The 26,115-nt window shown below is 32.9% G+C and overlaps 1 protein-coding gene across 1 annotated transcript; it reads left to right on the top strand.

Moving 5' to 3' along the window:
• LOC108671831 (parathyroid hormone/parathyroid hormone-related peptide receptor) lies at nucleotides 1-23,242 on the top strand. The gene is made up of 11 exons (XM_018159423.2): nucleotides 1-140; nucleotides 2,104-2,198; nucleotides 2,811-2,964; nucleotides 5,253-5,415; nucleotides 5,830-6,049; nucleotides 6,910-7,048; nucleotides 8,080-8,228; nucleotides 15,538-15,576; nucleotides 17,455-17,677; nucleotides 18,855-19,226; nucleotides 20,762-23,242. Exons 1-11 carry the CDS (start codon nucleotides 6-8, stop codon nucleotides 20,789-20,791), a joined length of 1,719 nt encoding a protein of 572 aa, XP_018014912.2. The 5' UTR covers nucleotides 1-5; the 3' UTR covers nucleotides 20,792-23,242.
• The last annotated feature ends 2,873 nt before the right edge of the window (nucleotides 23,243-26,115 follow it).

The raw sequence follows: 26,115 nt of genomic DNA, 5'->3' as shown, positions 1-26,115 counted from the left end.
TCTTTATGGACGGCGGCGTCCAGGAGAACCGTCAGGTGGACGCCAGGAGGACGACGGGACGCTACGATGTCGGCTGGACGGATTACTCGCAATGCCTGCGCCGCACCGAGGACGATGATGACGATCTTTCCCTCATTATGGTGATGATACAAAATTTATTGCTTATAAAAATGTATTAAAGGCCAGAAATTCATTGGGATAAACGTTGATTTAGATGTAAAAAATTATTAAGTGCTGATCATGTGTTGGTTATTTTGCATTTATTTAGAACCAAAAATTTATTGTGTAGAACTTGTATTGAGATTCGAGCACTAATTGAATGATAACTACTAACTGGGTGTCAAACATTTACTGGGACCAAACATCAAGTGAGAGACGAAAAAGTAAAAAAAAAAAGAAATCGAAAGAACATCAAAATCTTACTTGTGCATCGTGTCGTAGCATCAGTCTTTGTTTTTCCCCACGTGATATCCCAGCACTGATGAACTGATAAGTGTAATAATAATTTTTTTTTCACGTACACCTCTGAAGATGAAAAACACGAGGCCGATGCAAATGGCACTTTATGATTGCAGCATGTAGGCAGTGTATGATATCGAAAGTCGCATATACACTGTATAATTACCGTTGCAAGCTGCACCTTCATGCTTAAGAATAAATCATAAAATTCATCCCTAAAATCACCTAATTAAATCGTCTCAATTTTCAATTTTTTTTTATTTTTCTTTAATTAACTTCGTGAATGACTGATTTTACCGCACAGTGAAGTTAGCTGCATTTTGAATGAAACCCACCAGCCAATAGCCAGGCGAAAAATCTACGGTGTTTAGTTTTAGTTTTCATTAAGTGTAAAGTCAATTTATTTAGATTTTAGGTCATCCAAGTTAGAAATATTATTATTATTATTGTCGAAATTTCACTAGAGAAAATCGACTTGTACAAGTTGAATTCAACTTGAACTATCAGTAGGCGCGTGCACTAGAAACTATACGATGCTTTAAAGTATTTTTCGTATTGTTGTAGAAATTACCTCTGAGGTTCAAATTAGCAAAATATTAAATCAGGGATACATAAGTAAAGATAATGAAGAAAAACAGGGTTGTTATAAACTGCATAATGTGAGTATATGTCACTTTTAGCTTTTTGAATTATCTTAAATTTGATAGTTCATAGTTCAATTTGATCATTTTTGAGTCTAATATGAATACTTGCTAAACTTTTGATCGCGTATCATAAATCCCACAATTTCAGGGTTGTGAGATTAAAGTTTGTAACCTTTCTTTTTTATGCTAAAATTCAGCAGCTGAAAACCAGAAATGTGCTTGAATGAAATCTTCTGACCATAAATGCCACAGGAATTACATGTCGAAACATAATACGTTGGATAGCATAATAGATTATTGTTTATGATCATCAATTATAATATGTATGATCATCAGATATTAGCGACTATCATTTTTTATAATTAGCTACAATTAATTACAATGCGTGATATCCACATATTAAGGATGATCAAAGAATATAATAATTGAAATTAGAAGAATTTTCTTGTTGAGTTCGAAACTCAATGAGTAAGCTTAATATTTACATTATATATTATCGAGCGAAAGTTCCTTTTCCTTAGTTCCTTTTTTTCGAAAGTTCCTTATAGACGAAAGTTCCTTTTCGTCTATAGTAACAGTAATGTTAACTATCATATATAGAATAGTGAGAATTGGCCAGTACACTATTACCCACCTACTACCTAATATAATAATTGATTTTAACAAATGTATATATTTGTTATATTGATAAATTTTGTGAATCAATTAAAATTCACGCAAGAAAGTGAATGAACATATGTCGCCTGAATCGTATTCATTAACTGTATGTTATCAATCACCATATATAATGTAATAAAAAACTTTACCAACACGAATGTAGAATGCAATTATTTCGATCTCAGCAAAACTTCAATCACTAAAAGTGAAATTTTTTCTATGTTTTCGTCAAAAATTTCAGTGTGACTCCTCGTTCAATCTTCAAGTAAATTTCAAATGAATAAATTATTTAAGAAGCGTCTTCTTTCATTATTGAGTAATTTAATTTGTGACTTTTTTCCAGGCCTGGCTGCCTTTTTTGAAGAAAACGTCTCTGATTGGCTACAGCATTTCACTCATCACACTCACCATTTCATTCATCATCTTAGCGGCTCTCACGTGAGTAATAACATTAATTGAAAACTGTATGTCAAGTAGGAGAAAATAATTAAATAATATTTTAAAATCTTTTCAGAAATACATTTTTACTATTTCATTTCATTTCAAATCACGATAATGTCATGACAAGCTAACCATGGATTATATTTATGACCATGGATCATAATTTGTTATCTAATTTTGTATACAAGGCCGAAACCTACCTGTGTGGTTTTTTTCAATATTCCTTCTTTCGATTTTCACAATAAAACCAGTTTATCGGAAGCGATAGTTTTTCTAATAGAATTAGGGTAAATCTAACCGTTTGACCCGCCGCAGCAACGGCATTATTCTCCAGCTGTTACTTACGTTTTTAGATATGTAAATAATGTGTTATTATTTATGTTATTATATATTTTATCCATTTGTTCAAAAAATCCTTCGGGGTGCAGGAATCTGCGCTGTCTGCGCAACGTACTTCACCTTCACCTCTTCACTAAGAAAACCGTTTACTTCACTGCAGCAACGACACGATTCTCCAGCTGATATTTATATATGTAACTATATATGTTATTTATATATTACTATAAATTTATTTAATACATATACATCGATAACAAATCCTGCGTCCAGGAAGCTGCGGTGTCCACGCAACATGCTTCACCTCCACCTGTTCGCATCCTTCATCCTGCGCGCCGCTGTGGTGCTGCTGCGGTCCTCTGTGCTGTCGTCATCGATGCTCACCCCGTCACCCACACAGACCACCACCGCCAACCTCAACCCCGTGGTGAGTATAACAATACCAGGTGGTGAGTAAAACCATACCAGGTGGTGAGTAAAAACATACCAGGTGGTGAGTAAAAGTAAAACCATACCAGGTGGTGAGTAAAGCAATACCAGATGGTGAGTAAACCATACCAGGTGGTGAGTAAAACCATACCAGTATACCAGGCGGTGAGTAAAACATACAAGGTGGTGAGTAAACCATACCATGTGGTGAGCAAAACCATGCCAGGTGGTGAGTAAAACCATACCAGGTGGTGAGCAAAACCATACCAGGTGGTGAGTAAAACCATGCCAGGTGGTGAGCAAACCATGCCAGGTGGTGAGTAAAACCATACCATGTGGTGAGCAAAACCATGCCAGGTGGTGAGTAAAACCATGCCAGGTGGTGAGTCAAACTATACCAGGTGGTGAGTAAAAACATACCAGGTGGTGAGTAAAAACATACCAGGTAGTGAGTAAAAACATAACAGGTGGTGAGTAAAACTATACCAGGTGGTGAGTAAAACCATACCAGGTGGTGAGTAAAACCATATCACAAAGATTTTTCTACCTTCTTGGGTTTGAAGTAAAATTTAATTTCGAACAAATTCATAAAATTACCATCGTATTCTATTTTACTAGCTGAGATTTTTACTATTTTACGATTTTTATAAGGAAGTCGTTTTCAACTCTGTATTGAATATCAATAAAACGAATAGCGTACGAGAATAACATTAGAAAGTTTTCATTTAGGCGTTCACAGATAAAACCTGTAACTATATTGTACATCAGCAATTATTATAAAATAAAAAACAAAAAAGGGACACAAATACTTAGTTCCATCAAATGACGCATTTATCAAAAGTTATCCTGGTGAGTGCTTCTAGTTATTCTGGAAGCCTAGTTTCTAGTATGCAAGTTTCTGAATCGTCTATAATGAAACTAGAAAAACACATTGACAGTTGGGTGAGATGTTCGCTGCATCGTTGGCTAAACCGTTGGATAAACCGTTGGTGAACCGTTTGCTGAACCTTTAGATGACCCATTTGGTGAACCGTTTGCTGAACCTTTGGGCGCTAAACCGTTAGACAAATCGTTTGGTTACCGTTCGATAAGCCGTTGGATGAATCCTGAGGTAAATCGTTTAGTAAACCGTTAGATGAACCGTTGGGTGACCCGTTTGCTAAACCGTTAGATGAACCGTTCGTTGAATCGTAAGAAACACCATTTCCTGAACCGTTAGGTGAACCGTTAGATGAATCGCTGGGTGAACCGTTTGCTGAACCGTTGGATGAAAAGCTTGCTGAACCGTGACACGAATCGATCTCATCTGAGGCGCGGACCACGGAAAAGATGGATTTTACGGTCCGAATATGCGCCTCCAGGCGGCCATAAAATCGGGTTTTCTCCTTTTGATGATGCCAAGTAAACTGCGGCTTTCTGTGGCTATATATTTCCTTAAGCCAATACATTAGAACCCTATGATACTTTTCATTTATTTTTTCAACACTGATATACCATCTCCGAAATATAATGCAATGAAATTAAAAATAACGAATAAATAAGATTTGAGTTACAATTTGTATAATGTAAACAATTATGATTAATATTTTACAAATGTGAAAGCATGAATTGTAAAAGAAACGGTTGTAAATAACTCGTTCAAAATGAATAAATATTTTACCAAATATTCTATACCCAAATTCTGTTTAAATTGCGCGTAGAGATAAATTATTTTTTATTCCATGCAAGAACTTTTATGTCAAAATCCAAATTTCAACGATAAATATAGTCAGAACATAAACCCCATTTAACAGAAACAATTAATTCGATGCTTTTACGGTACTTAAGAGATTTCTCAAGGATTTTACAGGAGGGGATTTATTTCGGCATTCAAGTCAATAAATCCCTGAATAAATATAGGGTCCGCCTCACCTTGATGCCTCAACGATAAATCCGGCGAACGCATTAAGCGCCCGCGCCAATAAATAGTTTTAAAAAAAGGAAAATAAAAGAACAGGAAAAGGAAAATGGAAATTGTGAGAGTTTCCCCGAGCCATGAACGCTTGGCGGAAAATCGGGTTTAAGCGCAAGGCTGTATCAGTAACATTAATAATCATAATATAATAATAATTCGGTATTTATTAATAATGATTATAGATTGCTAATCTACGATTAGTTATGTCGTTAGTATCTGGTACATGAATAATAAAATAATAATTCGGTATTTATTAATAATGATTATAGATCGTTAATCTAAAATTAGTTATGTCGTTATATTCGTTATGTTGGGTTCTGTCTATTGTATAGAACGACACGTGGTGGTGCCGGCTGGTGATCTCCATATGGCAGTACTTCATCACCGCGAATTACTCATGGATCCTGATGGAGGGACTGTATCTGCACAACCTCATCTTCAGGGCGCTCTTCACGGACTCTTCCGCCATCACACTCTACATCGTCCTGGGATGGGGTTAGACGAAATAATAATAATTACAATAAATGTAGTAATTTTTAATACATAAATTTGTAAATTAATTAATAATTAATATATTAATGAGATATACGTAAATTAATAAATTAATTAATAAAATTCACCTTCCAGAATTTGTTAGCATTATTTTTTTTCTTTGAAACTGCAACAATTCATTTAGTCTTTGATGAATCTCTTTATATTAATTTAATTTTTTGAGATTTTTTGTAATAAAACAGCTTTTTATCTATTAACTCCTTTGAGTTTTCGATTTTTATTAAATATAATTTAGTTTCCAGTATGAATTTTAATTTTTTACAATTATATTTTAAACTTCATTTTAAATTTTTATTTTTAATTTTATTTTAAATTTTATTTATTAAAATTTTAATTTAATTAAAATTTGATGTCCAGGTCTACCGCTGGTGCTAGTTGGCAGCTGGGCCTGCGTAAGGGCCGCCATCGATGACTCACATTGCTGGATGCTACATAAAAAATCCTGGATTTTTCTGGTGCTCATAAGAATACCTGTGGCTTTCTCTGTGTTCCTCAACTTTTTCTTCTTCATCAACATCGTGCGAGTGCTCACGCTCAAACTGCGCTCTTCAGTCTCGGATGAGAACATGAAATACAGGTTTTTATTAATAGCTTAGGTAATAATATAATTAATTATTAATATAACTAATTATATAATTATATTAATGATAATATTAGCTAAGGTCAGTAATATTATTATTTGCTACAGGTCATTATCACTAATGAAGCTAAGTCTATTAATATAATTATTTGCTACAGTTAATTAATAATAAAATTTGCTTCAGGTAATTTTTATCAATATTAGCTACAGTTCATTGATATTGAAATTCGCTGCAGATTATAAATATTAATGTTTACTAAAGAGCATTAATATTAATATTATCTGGAGTTAATAATATTGATATTTACTAGAAATAATTATTACTAATATTAAATGCAGGTCATAAATAGTTTAGAATCCAGTCACAAATTATCCTTCTTTAGTGTTGATTAAATTAATAAAAGTCTTATAAATAAGTAAAGCTTTAAAATTGATTCAAAGCCGATTAAAGAATCATAGTCGGGTGTTAAATTGATTTACAATATTTCTTTATGCAATATACGCAATATTTTTTTACTCAATATACGCAATATTTCTTTACGCAATACACGAAATATTTCTTTCTGGATACAGGAAATACGCAAAATTCTATTACGCAATATACGCAATATTTCTTTACTCAATATACGCAATATTTCTTTACGCAATATACAAAATATTTTTTTACGCAATATACGAAATATTTCTGTACGCAATATACGCAATATTTATTTACACAGAACTCGCCGATCACTATTTGAAGGTCTATAAACGCGGCTTGCTCAGTGCCTAAATAAATAAACGCATTCGTTTCAATGCAAAAATTTAAATAACATAATTTTTTTTCAACAATGGTGCAATAAAACTCTTTTGTACAGGAAGCTGGCGAAGTCGACGCTCGTGCTTGTGCCGCTGTTCGGGGTGCACTACTGCCTGCTCTGGGGCCTGTCTACCTTCAAGCATCCAACCGTCGAACTCGCGTGGCTAATAATGGATCAGGTCTTCGCATCTTTTCAGGTATAATATATGAAACACTATAAAAATAGAGGAATAAGGTCACTTTGAATGATATAAATATAGAAATAAACTCGATATACATGTATGAAACAATATATAAATAGAGGAATAAGGTCACTTTTAATTATATAAATATAGAAATAAATTCGATATTTTGTGCATTTCACTGTTTGCCTGACCGAAGAACCGGTGAGGTTAATGAAAGATCAATTTTTTATCTTTTTACAGGTATATGACGCCTAACAATATGAATTTTATTCGCCTCTCTTTACTAGGAAAAAATTTTACTATTATGCATAGTATATAATATAATAGTATTTTCAATATTTTGTGCATTTCGATTTTCCCCCCTTCAGCTATGTGACAAATATCTAAGCATTATAAATTTAGAAATAAATGCAGTATTTTGTACATTTTGATGTTTGCTAATTTTCAGGTAAGTAAAGCTTCTTTAAACAATATAAAAAATATTAAAATATTTGCAATATTTTTGCACTTACGTAGGTGCTCGGCGGCTTTCAAATATGTGACGGATATTTGTAAAATATTTTGTTCATGTTGATGTTCGCCTTCATTTACATATACGACGACTATTCCATATTATTTTGTAGAATCCAATGCATAGAAATGGCTAGATGTTTACATGTATTACAAAAACACTGGTAGATTCTCTTGGAATTATAAAAAATGAGCTTCTCTGGGTGATTATTTTTTCGCACTTTAACGATACAAAACAACTTAAAAGAAAAAGTTTCTTAGAAGTCCCTCAATACAATTTTTTCAATATAATTCTCGATTTATTTTCAGCATACTAACGCAGTTCTTGACTTAACTCTCGTATACTCCAGTGGAACAAGGAAGATATTAATGAAGAAATATCTAGGGACAAATGATATTAACATTGTCACCTTACAGATTGCATTTCAATAACAAAGTAATTAAAGATGAAATAATCCTGATTTTGGGGCTTTATTAATTCATGATTTAATATTATAACTTAATCATAGTTATTAAGTTAACAATTATTGCAGGGATTCTTCGTAGCTCTACTTTACTGCCTGATGAACGGCGAAGTGCGTCAGGAGCTGAAGAAAATGTACCACAGCAGATTTGGCGGCGGAGAACATACACTCTTCACCGGCCAGTCCACCATGGTGTCTCATACCAGGGTATATACCAGGTAAAAAAGTGTGGAATAATGTATGAAATGCCAGGTGTGTCTCATACCAGGGTATATACCAGGTCTAACAGTGTGGAATAATGTATGAAATACCAGGTGTGTCTCATTCCAGGGTATATACCAGGTACAGTAATTTAATGTAAAATTAGCAATACCAATATGAGTGCCTCATACCAGGGTATATACCAGGTAAAGTAATTTGATGTAAAATTAACAATATCAATACGAGTGCCCATACCAGGGTATATACCCGGTACAGTAATGTGTAATAACAGATGCAAAGAATACCGATCTACCAGGTAAGCCCCATACCAGGGGGTATATATCAGTATTGAATGCCCTATTTATATAATACATAGATATGCGAAACAACTATTTATTCTTCAACGTAACCAATTCAAAATCGTCCATTAGATCTCTCAGCTCTAGCTTTGTACATCAGCACGGAATTTGGAAATGCGGAAAAGGCAACTTCATGCGACAAATTATTATTCATTTCTTTGAATCATTACTCATTTTGCATCACTACTATTTAACCTACGTGCCAACTGCCTTCAAGAACCAGGACTTTTTTCGGACTTTTAAGAAGGAAAATTTTATTTCAAGCAGCATCATTTCTGAATAGAACGCGTTAAAGTATTTCCTAATACTCTTGCCTTCACTCACGAAAATCTCGTATAATAAACTAACAGTACAGTATTTTACGTGCTCCACTACAAATATGTATAAATTTAATCACTAATTTCAATTAAGCAGTATTATTTTCATCAAAACTGTGAGAGCATTCACAAAAGTTATACGTCATGAATATTATAATAAAATGAAATATTATAGTCCAGCTCAATAGGAGTCCTGAGTACCAACTCTGCAATTGCAGGAGAATTTGGAATTAGCAATCACTTCAATAAAAGAAATTTTGTTGGAGAAAAATTATATTAATTTAGCAAGTGATAATCAGTTACATCAGATATGAATCAATTTAAAAATAACACAATTTAAGCTATACTGACGCTCAGACAAACAGTGCAAATTTCCTAAATTTTTGCTCGTCATTTAGCGCAGTTTATATCTCATATATGTACATCTTAAAGCAACATGAAATAATCTAAAACTCATGTCAAAAAATCATTACTACATATAAACTAAATTAAATTGTCTATAAACTACTAAGTTCCAATTTGATCACTTTCTATGAACAAAAGTTTTGTGTAAATTAATTTTCTTTCAATTGCATCCACTCACGTTCATGCTGCAGAAAGGGGCTTATCTTGTATCAGGAACAGTAAAATTATTTGAAAATAATATTAATTATGCATTGGTAAATCATCAACTAAAGGTGATCTCACCAATTAAAAATTATTATTACTATGCTTGAAATGTAAATAATATTTGTTATACATATGCGCTAGAAGACGACATAATTTCTATCACTTTTCATCATTGAAATAAATGTATGATTCCAAATAAGATATGTTTATATCTTGACAATGTTATATGAATTGTCTAATATTTATCTAAAATGATAAGTACGACAGACCATGCAACGTTTCTCTCAAGAGTATAGCAGTTCTTTCCACCAAATCATCCCAGCCAATTCTCTCATGATGATACTCAAAAATCTCTTTTATAACTGAGTTGTCTGGTTCAACGTTAATACACTTAAATATATCAAGAATCTTGCTTTCTAATGTGGCTGATTCTTGTTCGATTTCTACCAGCTTGGCAACTAAACGGGATTTTACATCTTGTGGAGCTCCTTCAGTAATAGAAAAGTCGAGCAAGCTTCTGTTAATCCAATAGTTAAGTTTGATGATGAAGTTGTATAATTTTTGAACTGCCTTAGCATTTAATTGGCTTGCTGTTTCTATGGTCGAGTTTAAAATTTGTTGAAGGTATGAGAGATCTTCGTGTAAATTCGCTAGCAGGAGGGGCGCTGTCACATCTTCTTGGTGTGAAATCAAACTTAAAACGCTTGCCCAACTTGTGTTGTAAAATAGCTGGGCCTGAAAAAAATATAATTCGATTTGTTTAGTTTCTTAATCATTGGCATTTTTATATAGCTCAAACTTTCCTAAATTCAGCGTAAAAACCTCAGTTGTTAAACGAAATTGACTTATCTGCAAGCTGTTCTTCAATTATAAACAAATTTTATATTCGACCTATAATACAATACCTATGATACTCACGAATAGATTGGCGAACGAAATAATTTTTTCTTTCATCCGAAAGATTACCAAACTCGCAGGAACTATGTCAGTATTCCAGCAATTCGAAGTCCCCGACCGGTGTCCCTCGTCTGAAAATTCACTGTTCCTATAGTGAATGTCGGACTTTTTTAAGTTGAACTTAGCCATGTCCGATTCCATTTTGTTAATATTTTCAAACATCGAAAAAGCGTCAAAATCATTATTAAGGTCTACATTACTCCTCTTATCTTCCGCCATCTTGGCCACATCAGGAAGAAGCGTAGACTCGGCAGCTCGAGGTTGTCCCCGCGAAATTTGATCAATAAAGGCTTCATTTTCGTTGCTCGTTTCAAATTTCGACACATCATTTGACGCAAAAGACGCCGAGTCCGAAATTCTAGACCCTTGTCGCACTGGCTGCAAGTTCCAAACACTTTTTATGTCTTTAACTCGATTGTTTGAGATGGGGCTGTGAAGGAAATTAGCTGCTGACTCGTCCTCTCCGTCGTAATGGTCGAAATTGAAGATATTATTTTCATCTCGTGAGTCAAAATGTGATAATTGATGCTGGGCACGATTTTTCCCCTCTTTCTTCGCATATGCACCCACAATACTGACTGCTGTGATCAAAATGAGTACCCAGTGGATGCTGGTTATCATATTGTTCGATAAGATCTTCTTAGATATTTTCGAGGACATTTTGATTAACATGCAAATACCGAATCAACAAGGAAAAGTTGTACCGTTTACTTTTTTTTGAGAAACGAAACTTTTATTTCCTCTGAACTGCTGAAATTTATACCGTGCAGCTGACAAAATGTCTTACTCACAAATTTTAAGACGAAGTCATTAATTGGTGAGCACAATCCTTAGGAACCTTAGTGTTTGCTTGTGCAAAGCAGCGGTGTACAGCTTTTATAGGCGATTTTTGACCAAATCGTTCTGACCGGTCCATAACGAACGTCGTTTCCGTTTCGTTCTCGTTTGAGTGCGTGAAGCGATAATTATCTCAATCACGGATCCAGTTTTTACACGTTTTCAGAGAAACTTCCAGAAAATGAAGATGAGTTTAAATTGTTAAAAAATTAATTTTTTTATTTTGAAATCGCCAAATGAAATTCAATATTCTTAATGCTTGAACAAAATTAGGTTTATAATCAAAAATAAAAAAGTTTGTGTCATATGGTAAATATTCATATAAAGGAAAACTTTGACCTTTATTTTAATCGAATGTTGATTTTATACCGATTTAGCTGAGGAGTTAAAACGCATGAAAATGTAAATTCAAATCACACGATGCTTGTAGTTTTACTGTTTGTTTCCAGAATACTTATCGTGTCTGGGCATTACCTGGGCTTGAAAATTCATTTTTTTGAAGGTATTGTAAGATATTTTAAAAAATTTAAGAGAGGAAAATTGGATTGTGAAATGAAAATAATTAATTCAACTGCAAAATGTGAATTTTTTCACCATTACAAATTAAAGTTGCCTTCAAGATTCAAAACGAGAGTGAAGTGAAACTTTTTTTTTTAAAGTTGCTTGAATCTGGCCTTTCATAAATTAAATTGCATTAACTGTAGAATTATCGACAGGATAATTGTCGCTATGTTGAGCCGCATGCTGTGCAAAAAGTCATTCGTTCATTTTTGGACTTATGTTCAACCGAACTTATCCAAATTAATTCAAGCTAATCAACTCTTAAAATTATTTATACAATTACATTTTTTAAATTGAGAACTATTCAATATTATTTGTTTAATCTACCTTTAAGGCGAGTAGTTATTCAACACCACAACCTTTAATGCCCTTTAAGCCTTTCTTAAACAAGACACATTTCAACAGGACCGATTTTCTTGATGATTCTCTGATTTTATATTTATAAAATATAATAAAAAACACGCTCTACATCATGTATGCAAGTCATCTAAGTTGAGTACACATTTAGGCTGTTGACTGATTCTTAGGGAGTGACAACATGAATTTCACTTTTTACTTCATGGAATTTTTTTAACAATTAGGCTGCATTGTATGAAGGTCGTTAGTCCAAACGATCGCAGGACGTACGTACGTGATACGTTAACGATGCCCTCAATTAATCTGATAAGGAGATGAGTCATATGATCTTTTCACAAGATGTCATCCTATATGATATCCTTAGTACCGGGAAAACCATGCAAACATTTTTTCGTTTAGACTCCCTGCACGTATTAGGTCAAAATCAATAACGCATTGAAAATTTATATTGCATGTAAAAATGTCATATAAATGAACTATGTAAATTTATTTCTAAAATAAATTTCAAATTTTAAAATTGTAAAAATGAAATTTCTAAAATAATTCTTGGCGTCCATTTGATGAAACCTTTTTGACCTTTTCCATTTTTATTGTAAGTTCTTGAAGCATCTTTAAATATGAAAGCGAATGCATCTAACCTTAGATGCATTCGCTTTCATATTTAAAGATGCTTTAAAAACTTACAATAAAAATTGAAAAGGTCAAAAAGATTTTTTCAAATGGACACCAAGAATTATTTTAGAAATTTCATTATTCAAATAATTGAAGTGACAAATGATTCCCAAAATTAAATTGGACTCAATATTATAAAATTAATTGCCATCTCTGAACTTCGTCATGGTATTACCGTTGAGCTTCGGTGTCTTATTTAATATTTGAAGGTATTCAATTTAAAAAGTTATTGAACGCGTGGATATGTTTCGTTATTCATGAATATTTTAAATGAATCACCCTAATGTAAATTGAAACCCGTGTAGGGTGAAATTTGAGTGCTGCTTTCTAAATAAAAATTCGGACAATTCAGAAAATTTTGCATTTAGTTACTCTAATCAATGGGTATTTTCTAAAAATGAAGACCTCATAACAGAAATCAAGCGAAGAATTTCAGAGATTATGAAGGTTATGGGGGAGTCTATAGGAGGAATTTTAATTTGAAAGCAAATAACCAAATGAGATTTGAACGAAATTACAAGAACCATTTATTAAGTATCGAAACTTTATGTAAATAAATAAATTACAAAATAGCTGACAAGCAGTAAAATCGAAAAATTATGTGGATCATTGGCTGCTCATAATTTCACGTGCATTTATGAAAATTCAAGAAGCTGTTTTAATTCGAAGTTTAAGACGACAAATCTTCCTCTTTTTGTGTTGGTGATTGAAGGAAACATAATATTGTCGTTAAAGATGACTTCGGAAACCAATTATAAAAGATGACATTGTGATTTATTCTAAATTTTCGAACAATCTATTGCAATTGATGTAGTTTCTTACCAATCACTTACCTCTTGAAATTTTTTTAATTAACTATTCCTAAAAAAATTAAAATTCATCATCTTCACTAATTTAAGTATTTTATTTCATTCAATTAAACATGAAATTGAAAATAATTCGTTTAGAGGAGCAGTGTATATTTTTTAGATTTTATTCACAAATTCCCTCGAAGGAATGAACAATATTTTGTCCATATAGCGATGCTCTTTCGTACATTTATGTGGGTCATCCTGACCCAGTTTAGTCCGGCAAAAAGGCAAATCGGTGGTACATGCATAAAGTGTCACTATTTGGACAATATGACCTGATTATTTTTCTTTTCGATTGAACGTTCACTAAAAACTGCAATAGTTTGGATCTATTTTAGCGGGATCCGCAGCATTTTTCCTAAAATCCCTTACATACGAAGAAATTTATTGATTTTCTTGGCTTTTTAACTATATGCACAATAATGCGTCAACAAGTGGACAGAAAAAAGTTCAAAGCGAACGCGATTAATTGTTTTATAAAAAATTGTGCTTATAAATATTTAATTTTTTCTGAACTTTTATTAGTGTAAGTGAAATCAACTGCCTTTGTACCATTAATCAACCCAAATTATCTTCACACATTCTTATACCAGAGAAAATGTACAAAAAGGCCATACTAGCATTTTCAGGAAAATATTTTGCATATTTATTATTTAAAAAATTTTTTTGAGAGGCCATCAAGACCGGTGAGTTTGATAGAATATTTTTCATCTACCAAACTTTTTCACCTCCCTTCGAACTCTGCTAGTGAAATTTGAAAAAAGGCACTTTGATTTTTGAATGATTTTAAATTTAATATTAATTACGAGATTAATGCATTTTCTTCTCCTGCTATTTGCAAATTTAAATATGTTTTGTACTTTTTCTCAATTATTGTCGTAGATTTTTAATTGTCGAATACTTAATGTTAGTGAAATTCCAGGCAAGTAATCTCTGCTTGTTAACTTAATTAATTCTCCTTATCCCTCAATTAAATCTCTGCTTGTAGATTTAGTTGAATCTAGTAATCTCTAAATTAAATCTTTGCTTGTACATTAAAAAATTACCAACTCCCTAATTTATTCCTCTCCCTAATTTGCTTTCTTTTTAGTCTACTAAAATTCGAATAAAATACCAACTAATCTAAATAAAAAACCTAGTAATTATAATCGAGAGTTGCAACTTGCAGAGTTGCATCAAAATATTACAAACTTAGGGCGGTACTTTAATTTTGAGTGCGCAAATTACTTAATTATAATTGATAAATTATCCTCTTTGCAAAAAAATGGATAAATTGATAATGATAATCATGGGTTAATCAGGGTCATTTGATAATCACGCAATTGGGAAATCAGTGTCAATCGTTAATGTTAATATCACTTAATAGAGGGAGAATCATGTTCATTTTGTAATCACGTATCGAGAAAGTGCTTTAATTTGAAATATATCCAGCAGCTCATTTGAGTGGTGGTTGCTAAATACATAATTGTTGTAGCCTATTTCAACAAAGAGACCCAATTTGAGATCTTGGCCTCAAATTTAAATTATTTATTCCCATTGATGTATTTGATTATTTTAATAGCAGTTTCAAAATTCTCATTGTTTCCCTCTGTAATCTTCCCCTTGTATTATAGATTATGTATTAATAACTTAGCCAATTATTTTTTGCTTGTAGAATAGCATTAATTTTTCAGAATGTTTACAATTGCTTCTTATGAAGGCTCATTTTTTTACAAACAATTATGGCATGGAGTGTACAGAGAAAGCCGATAATTATTTATCCTCATTTATTATTGTTTTATGTCTTGGTTCGTTCTTTTGTTTCAGTTGGTGGGCGAAGATACGGGCTCGGATCTTGCTGTGCTGGTAAAAACAAGGGTGGCTTCATTAAAATATATTTCAAATTTCAGTTAAATAACGCTTTGTTGTAAATTTTCAGCTCCTTCGTTGAAATTTTCTTTCCTTAAACAATGGTCATTTACAATAACAGAAAACAATAATAATTATAAGTTAAAATTCGATCAAGTTTTGAAAATGATTATATTATGTTATAATTCTTGCAACTTTCTTCCCTATATTTTCCTGCTACCCCATCCCCAAAACCTGCACAATCGTCCAAAATGCTAAATAAGCTTTAATTGTTTATTTCAATAATTGTTGTTGTTATTATTATCATTATTATTATTATTATTATTATTATTATTATTATTATTATTATTATTATTATTTATTACTATCAATTAATTAAATTGTAGGATTTGTTTCAATTATGTATTATAATTTGTTAGAACTGTAATTATGATTTAAACCGCACATGTAACTAGAGCTGATCGACATCCTGGTCGTTTGAATTGAGAATAATATAAATATAAGTCAATAATATATTTATTTTCAACAAAATTACAAGATATAGGGTACTCTGATTTTCTATAAATCTATAAGCATCTTGCAATCATAATTTACCATGACTATAGTCATTCAAGACCTTATCATGACTATTTCTAATCATAACTTATCATGACGGAGTTTCGATGGCCCTCCCAGGGTTCGTTATATACTTAATTGTAGATACCGTGACACCATTACCATTACGCAATAATTTCTAACTAACCAAAACATGGGTTTTGTTTCATTTTCAGCTACAGGATTCTAATATGCCTACCAGGGTTCGTTATATACGTAATTGTAGATACAGTGACACCATTGCCATGATTTCCAACAAACCCAAACATGGGTTCTTGTTTCATTTTCAGTTACAGGATTCCAACATATCATTAATATAATCAGCATAATCCTTACCCATGCACTAATTTTATCTGCATGAAATTCGTATAAATCTAATCCGCAAAATATGCAATATTAGAACCTGTATTCAAATACATTTTTTATATAACTTTTAAACAATTCATTAGATAGTGATGTGTTAAGGTTTATTACGTTTATAAACAATTTTATGGTCAAAGTAGCGCTACGGTTTTTTTCAAATTTTCCACGGTTTTGATAACAAAGAAATGCCATGAAAATTAAAAATGTTTTCAATAAACACATTCAGTGAATCTGGTCCAGATAAGAGTATGCTAAACACTTTAAAGTTTATTTAAATTTGATTAAGTTACTTTTATTATTACAATATCTTCCTCGATCACGTTTGAACTTCAGGGTTTAAATGTTATTCTTGACATTCAGTTACTAGAACCTGACACGCTGCGACCTGCAAGACAACAAGATTATTATAAAAATGTACAGAGAGATATTCTATCGTTTAGTCTTTCATTCAATCTTTAATAATCCTCTGTTGCGTTTGTTTCTGCGTCTTCGCTGTTATTTTTCTTGTTATATATATGTTCCATGCAGCTTGTCTTTTTTCCGCACAATTGCACTTAATCTATCGTACTTCAACTCTGAAGAAATCAAAACTAATACTAGTTGTACTATGAGTACTATAATGTACTTATAGTTCATGAACATAGTTCATCATTACATTAAACACTCATCAATATGATTGAGTCATATGGTCCATTAGTGACATTTATTTCCTGCAACAATGATGCACCCTTTGCCGGATAAAACTGGATAACCCACATGAGCTTTATGGCATGAGGAGCTTTATGGTCTCCTTTTTTTATGGTATTTTAGGATTAAAATACACTTATCATTGTTCTGCTGGTGCATCTTAGTTAATAGAATAATTACCGCACCGCCGTTGGCATTGTAGTTTATATTAACATTGGCTATTTTCGACAGCCGTCCTACCAGGACTTCGATCCATTCGATCCACTCCATGACGGATCGCAAGGATCGGCAATCTCCATCGCCCAAGATGCCACAAAGATCCGCCGATGTGACATGTGGCAAATGTGGCAACAGCTGCGAAGCCAATTGTGGCAGCGACTGCCGCCGATGTGGCGAGGTGGCCATACTCGTCTGCGCCACAGCTCCAAGTTATTCGCAACAGCGGCGATCTCAGGTTGGCGATCCTGGAAACCTTGTCTTTTCTCTCCGTAATTACAAGTATTTTTTGAAAATTTCAAGTGAAAATTTTTTTCACTTGACAAAAATTTTTTGATGCCTGCAGATAGTTGTACGATTTCATGAACTGAGATATCTTTTTGCAATTCAACCAGAAATGGTTGACGTTCACGAAAACCTTCATTTTTTATATTTGAATAGAATAATCATTGTGCGAGTAAACAATAGAGTTTTTATTTATACGCACCGGTATTATTTTTATTTTAATGACCGAAAATTTATTTTTCAATTCAATGAGAAAAAATTCACATTTTAGTGAGTTATTTAGAATACCTTCGTCTTTTATAATGGACAAGCAAATATCTATAAACCGTTGTCTATACATAGTTTCCTTTAAATATAATTGAATGAAGAACTCATTAATAAACAAGACTTCACGATTATTGTAGAATCCCAATCAAAGTATCAAAAAAGATAGTGAAAGTATGATATACCTTAGAATCCAAAGCCTTCTTCTCAAGATATCTATTTTTCCGAAGAAAACGCGACATTAACTCAAGACTGTTTATTATTTTAAAATTTTTGTTGCACATGTGCGTTCAACAAGAGGAACTGTTTTTTTTTCACCCGAAAGGAAATTTTTATATTGAGTTTTTTTATGATACCATATATAACCTAATTTTTTTCTCAAAATCTTATTTAAACTCGATTGAAAATGTGAAAGGAAACCAATTCGAATCCAATAATGTTTCCTATTCAATAATTCGAATCCAATCCAGGAAACCAATTCTAAGAAACTTTCAAAATAATGAAGTCATTTTCTTTCACAAAAGGTATCAAAATCTTTCACAAAAGACTACCCGGATATCACACGTAACGAAAATGAAACTTTTTCATTAAGTCCCGACATGTTTTTTTGTGAAAAAAAAAATTTGTTATAAGTTCAAAATCCAGGCTAAATTAAAGGTATCTATGCTTTTTTAAATGGTTTATATAATTTGATTTCTTACATAGGTCGAAAATTTTAACCACAATTGATTGATAATCTTTGACCCGATTTTAATTAGACCTTCACATGGTTTCATTATACATTATATTTACTTATATTTTTTCTTATATTTATGCTTCAATATATTATATACTTTCATTCTACTTATATCTAACTAACTTTTCAGAAATCTGGATTGGAAGAAGAGCTTATCGAATTACAAGATCGGAATCACGTAGAAACTGCACACACGTTAGCCGCAGTGCCTCCGACATGTGATGACACTCGGAACTCGTCATGTGATGACACTCGGAACTCGTCATGTGATGAAACTTGGCACTCGGCATGTGACGGCACTCGGAATTCAACATGTGATGTCACTTGGAATCCAACTCGGGATGGCACTCGGGAATCGGCATGTGATGGCGGTCAGCACGGCTTTCAAGAGGAATTAATGAGCCTTTTACCGTTAATCGATGACGTCAACGATCCCTCGACAGACGACTTCAGCTTAAGCCACCCCTCCAAACCGTACCAAAATCTGGCTGAAGTCGACCAGGTAAACTGTGACACCGAAAACTATTTCCACAAAAACAGTCCATCAAAAGGTAGAGAAATAAATCCAAACCTTGATCTGGTTATCTCGGGCCTTGACCCGGTTACCTCGGGCCTTGACCCGGTTACCTCGGGCCTTGACCCGGTTACCCCGAGCCTTGACCCGGTTACCCCGAGCCTTGACCCGGTTACCCCGAGCCTTGACCCGGTTACCGCGGGACTTGACCCGGTTTCTTTGGCAGGTAAAATATTTGATAAAAAAGAGCTGGGCTGGGAAAAAGCGTCTGAAAAAAATGTCCCTGCAACTTCTAAGCCCCAAAAAATGATGGAAAAAATACCCCAACTTGTAACTTGTGAGGAACCCGCAAACGGGCTACAAGAGACATTCAAAACACAGGAAAAATCCTCGAAAGTTATGTATTGTAAAGACAGCAAAGTTTCTAGGACTTTGCTTGCGTCTGAAGATAATTGCAAAGACGAGAAAGATGAAACAATGCTTTAAAGTTTGATTTAATTGAACTTATTTAATTTTCTCATGAAATGGATCTTTTCTATCTTATTTGAATACGTTAGCAATTGCTCAGTTCTTCATAGGATACGTTCTCAAAAAAATAGGATCTCAACTTACAAAAAGGTGCATTAAAAGTTGCATTGGGCGTAAAACTGTTAAGTTCATTGGAATATTTACATTAATGAAATTACACTATAACACGAAACTCACTGATACGAACTGATCTAACTGAAAATAATTATTATTTTTAATAGTTCACCATAGCTATCAACTTGTGTATTCCTGCAGTGACCTACAAATATGATGCTACCTCTATATAAATGATTATACCTCCATGCATACCTCTAAATGATGCCTCCCTGCATACCTCTAAATGCTGATACCTCCCTGCATACCTCTAAATGACGCCTCCCTGCATACCTCTAAATGATGCCTCCCTGCATACCTCTAAATGATGATACCTCCCTGCATACCTCTAAATGATACCTCCCTGCATACCTCTAAATGATGCCTCCCTGCATACCTCTAAATGATGCCTCCCTGCATACCTCTAAATGATTTATGAGAAAATAATCATAGCATACATGTACAAATCTATAGAATCTCCATGCGGTGCTATTGAAACTAAATGCTTATTAAAGCGATTTTTAAATGTTCTTGAAGATTTACTAACAAAAATGACCGCAAACTTTATGTCAAACATTGCTTAAGAAGATTTACAGGATTCAATTTAGGACTATAAAAGGAATACGAGGATATTTTTGGATTTAAAGACTTTCATAATAATCGTTTAAATTTTTTCAACAATTATGGCACTGAAGTATATATATAAATATTAAAACCTGAATGTGATAGTGATGATTCTGAACAGTATTTTGAAGTAGCTATATCATAGTCTTATTGCACGCTGGCCTAATGAAGTGAATAGTATTCTTTTAAATAATGTTGCCAATGTATACTTAATTATTCTTGTACATCGTTGTTTTATAATTCAATTTAATTTTAAACTGTCTAAACTGTCCTCATAGGATAACCTACCGAGCCCTGGAGAAGCGTGAGATCCTGGTCCAGATTTTCCAAATTTGAGGCAAAATTCTCGCCGAAAACTTTTTGTGATTGGACGGCTCCGTTCACAACACTGATAATTATCAACTTGTGAATTCACATTCATATAAGAATTTTCTTTGACTCCGTACTTAAAGGACCTTTAAAAAAAGGTCATTTGTGTAAATAGTTACACAGATGATTTTTTCGATCGAATATTGTAGGGAAAAAATATATGATGATACGGTAATAAATATCCCTTCAAATTATTCGAAATTATTATTAAGCATATCCTTAAGTTATCCCTGGATCTGAAGCTGAGAACCAACACTTCAATCTGATTATTTGCCGAAAATTAAAACGAATTATTGTGCTCCAATGAAAAGTCAATATAAGGAGTGGCCAGTTCAAAAGATCTCATTACGATACAACACTATAAAATATACAATCTACACAATAGCCGTCAAAATTCACGAACGAAATTTTTATTTATTGTATTCAAACACTCGAATTATAGTATTGTAAATTCACTGCCGTAACTTGCGACCAAGTGCACATTGTGATACATTAGCTCTGAATTGTGTCATTATGGAAGTTTTCAAAATAAGGTGAATGCCACGCAAAGATTAGTCTATTAATTTTAGTTAGGGAAAATTTATTTTTACATGGTTCTATAATAAATTAGTTGTAGATATTCGAAACATTACAAATTTATGACGGTTTGAAATGTCAGAGCAGGCATTAAATCTATTAGGTGAGAAATGTATAGTGTTCAGTCACAAAATTTTCTACTGTTTTCTTGTTCCCTGGTAAAATCTTACAATTTTCGTGTTTGACAAACATTTTCCAGTATATCCATCGTAAACTAGTAAAAAATGAATCGTTTAACATGCATTCAACGACGTTGCTCATACATCATGTTTAATTCATTGCAATCAAATTAATAAATATCTTGCAATAACGAAAATATTTTCTAGTGCGTGTGCGTTGATAACGCCTTTACTACAAGGAGCATCTTCAGATAACATCGAAGATCTAGTCTCTGTAAATATGACCTTGTCTTATCTATAATAGAATGATTTACCGATTACTGAGGAGCAACATGCTAATCAATAATAATATATTTAGCTATTACTTTTATCCTTTTATTATATCCTGGTGAATATATGTGTGAAACATTTATTTCAGATGAGCAGCAAGTTGAATTTATATTTTTAATCTTAAGTCACGTCGTCTGAGCAGTTTTAATACATTTTATACTATTTATGAAAGCAAAGTAAGCGATCCGGTATCTAGAGAACCAATTTCTAGAGTACCGGTTTCTAGAGTACCGGTATCTAGCGTACCGGTATCTAGCATACCGGTATTTAGAGTACCGGTATCTATAGTACCCGTTTCTAGAGTACCGGTATCTAGAGTACCGGTATCTAGAATACCGGTATTTAGAGTAACGGTTTCTAGAGTACCGGTATCTAGAGTACCGGTATTTAGTGAACAGGTACATAGAGTGCCGGTATCAAGAGTACCGGTATCCAAAGTACCGGTATCCAAAGAACCGGTACATAGAGTATCGGTATCTAGAATACCGGTATCCAAAGTACCGGTATCTAGAGCTCCGGTATATAGAGTACCGGTATCCAGAGTATCGGAATCCAAAGTACCAGTACATAGTGCACCGGTATCTAGAGTACCGGGATCTAGAGTATCGGTATCCTTAAACGTGATCATTCCGGTCAAGGCATTATGATGTCTAGTCTTAAAAACTGATCAAAGAAATTTAAAATGAAATGAGACTTGTTTAAATCATAATTCTTGCATAACTCTTGATGTCTTGTCTTGTTTCTGCGACTCGCTATATTTCAATGCTTGATCGAAATAAAAATGATGTACGAACAAAGTTTTCTGTGTTCTCAAAACGCTATGGTTTTTCTAACGTACCAAAACCATAGCCAAATTATGTTAATAAATAAAAAAAAGGGTAAAATGTACCAAAATAACAAATATTCTCGAATGTGTAAGATATTGAAATTATGTCAAAAGTATAATATTTCATAAGTCTATTTTTCTCGACTGTCTATAGATAGTCAGGATTGTCGTCCTTGTATTTTATAATGCTGATATAACTTGGATGGAAGACTTAAATTACCTTAATTTCAATGGTGCAATGTCGTTATGCATTTATTAGCTAATTTGGTTGTTCTGGTGGTTGTGGTGCAGAAACTGAGGGGTGGTTACAGTAGTGCTATCACCACAATAACCTTATATATTGTTACTATAACCGTTATGTTGTAAAATGTCGTTAGATTAGTTTGTACTGCTATGTGAACGTATCAAATGTTTCAGAAATCATATTTGTTTGTGATGTGTTTTACGCTGATGAAATTTACTTTGCTGAAAATCAGTTGCTGGTCCAAAAATACAGCCTAAAATTTTAAAAATCCCAAGCATGCAAATTAAATTATGTAATACGAATTATCAATAAATTACCCTCCTAATATCATATTACATAATAATTATGATGTAGATAACATCATTTAATGTCAAGCCTATAACAACAAAAAATCACTTTCTCCCGGATTCTTTCCTGATATTCTTGGCAAGATCCTTAAACTTTTCTTCTAGTAACGTTCCAAAGCAAATAAGTTGAAAAAGATATAACATCAAATAAATAAATAATTAAATCAACAATAAGTGAATTGGCCGACTTGAAAACCAAAAATTATATCAGTTTAATTTTTGCAAGGACATCAGTTCATTGTTCAAAATATATATATATTACTTTATATTTTTGATATTCGTTTTTGTTTCACCTATAGATTATTCGTTTCTTCCACTATCGTTCAAAAACATCACTTCGAATTGAAATTAAATGAACATGATTTCATTTGTTTCAAATATTATAAATGCACTGTAAGTTACATATCATGCTACTCATTGTCGGCCAATTAAAAAAAATTAGTAGGTTTCCTCGTTGTAAAAAAATTACAATTCTTATATGAACTTGAAATCAGCAACGATTAATTGTAAATAAACATTTCTCATAATCATAAATGTGTTTGGAAATATAGCATTTTTTTCAAAATCATGCACGAAACTATCAATCATATCGGAAAAGTAACGTCTCCAGATAATTTTCAAATGCGACTATTCTTTCCTATTCTGCTTTTTCTTTATGAAAACTCAATTTTTTTTCACGGAATAATCTTTTTGTAAACTTGAACTTGTTTTGCAATGTTTGGTTTCTTCGTCAATAAAAATTATTCATGCAAATCGGTTGACAGCGGCTTATACACTTGTGTGTTATATCTGGCTGCTGAACTAATCATTCGACAAACTCAAATCTCGAAAATTTAAATCTAGTTTTGAATGACAAATTATTGATTTATGTCTATTTTGTTTATGAGGCATGGATGGTGTGCCTGTAAAATGGTGTATATATTGTCATAAATGTAAAAAAGTTTAGATGTTCTATTTGTAAAATGGTGTAAATGCTGAAAATAACCTCAGTATAGTGATATGTGCAGGTCCCTAGCTGCCAGTAATTAAGCTAACTTTACCAATGTAAACCTAAGAAACTACTTGCATATATCTTTCCAATGCAATTTTTACTATGTACCCTTCCAAAGTCATGTAATCGTTGTAAATATGGACAGCATGTACACCCCTTATAATTATGGGCAACATGTAAACAATTGTACAAATTACCGCAAAACATGCACTACATGTGCAAAAATATTACCCACATTCAGCCAAGTACATGTTAGGATACAGTATATTGTATATATACAAGACAATATTAATGTTAATGCGTGCAAAAAAGACATGAAGCAGCGCTGAACGCCAGTGAATGTACTAAATAAATGTATGGAAGATGGAGGTTGGTGTAGTGTGCAGTTTAGGAATTTTGTCTGAATGTCCATCGATGTCATTTAAGTCACTATATTGATTTTTTGATTCGTATGACTTTGTTAATTCAGTCTGCAATTTGTTGCAGTTTATATTTCATAAGTACATTCTCAGTTTCTCATGTGTTCAATTCGAATGTATAACTGCAATTTTTAACGCATTTTCTCATTTATGGAAAAAAAGGCGCTGTTGTTCAGACGTTACAAATAGAATACATATTTGCTGTTTACTGTACATTACCAATCGATTGAATGATTCTAGTTTATTATATTAAAATCCATGCGAATATGCAACTGCAGGTTGTTGTGCATTGCCGTTCAAATATACAACAGCATTTTATTGTACGTGATCATATGACTGTATAATTGTGGTATATTGCACGTTACCATTTGAATGTACAATTGCAGGTTATTGTGCGTCCATTTTCGAATATATTTTTCAGTTTTTGTACATTGCCTGATAAATGTATCTTTGCATTGCGAAAAAAACACACAACCCAACAAGAGGAAGGTTCTGAAGAGTTCAAGTGCTAATTTCTTTTCAATATGTCCGACCACATATATCAGGTGTAACTACTGGGCAGGTGGCCTAGTGGTTACAGTTCAGAGTACCAGGATTATAGCAGAGAGGTGCGGGTTCGATCCCAGCTACCTGCGACAGATTCTTGTCAAATCGGCGAAGAGGCCGGGCGGTGAAACAAGGCAAAAATAGGAGCAGGGAGTTGCGTGTTCAAGACCGCAAAATGCTGTGAATGTTCTGTGATGTTAGGAATCGGCGACAGGCCTACGGCCTAATAAACGCTGATTCCGCAATTAATATTATTATTATTTTCAATCTATTTCGGACTCGCCGAAATGAAATTTCGGTGAAGCTCCCAAATGTTTAAAATAAGCTATATAATACAGTGACTGCAACTTTGAAAATGATTGCCATGAGTGACTGTAACTTTAAAAATTCAAAAACGCAGTTTCTGAATTTTCTTTAAAAATTTCCCTTTTTATTTTTGAATGAGTGTTCATTAGGTAGAATAACAACTGTCTACTATTTACATTCAATGAATTTAATTTCAAAAAAAATATTTATTTCACCTAGTTTCAGAGTAATGCCAAATTCATGTTCAACTTTCCAGAATATTCCATTTATAGTTAATAAATTATTTCTTAAGAACTTGCGAGGTCAGTTAGCGCGGGCCCAGCTATTTCCTTATCCAGCTATTTATTTAAAATCATTGGATAGTAACATAAATATAAATATTGTATAACATCGGTTTTGACAGAAAAATGTTGTACATCGATGTTACCGGAGACTTAATTAAGGCTCTGATTGAGAACCGCGAGGCTACGAACAGGCTCGGCTCTTCCCTATGCGTTTCTTCACAAATTAGGCTGCATGGACTTTACTCCGCTCGTAAATGAGGTGCGATATGGATTTT

The sequence above is a fragment of the Hyalella azteca genome, unplaced genomic scaffold, assembly GCF_000764305.2.
Source record: "Hyalella azteca isolate HAZT.00-mixed unplaced genomic scaffold, Hazt_2.0.2 contig16467, whole genome shotgun sequence".
NCBI lineage: Eukaryota > Metazoa > Arthropoda > Malacostraca > Amphipoda > Hyalellidae > Hyalella > Hyalella azteca.
Note: the sequence above shows the minus strand (reverse complement) of the source record. Positions and strands in the feature narration are given on the sequence as shown.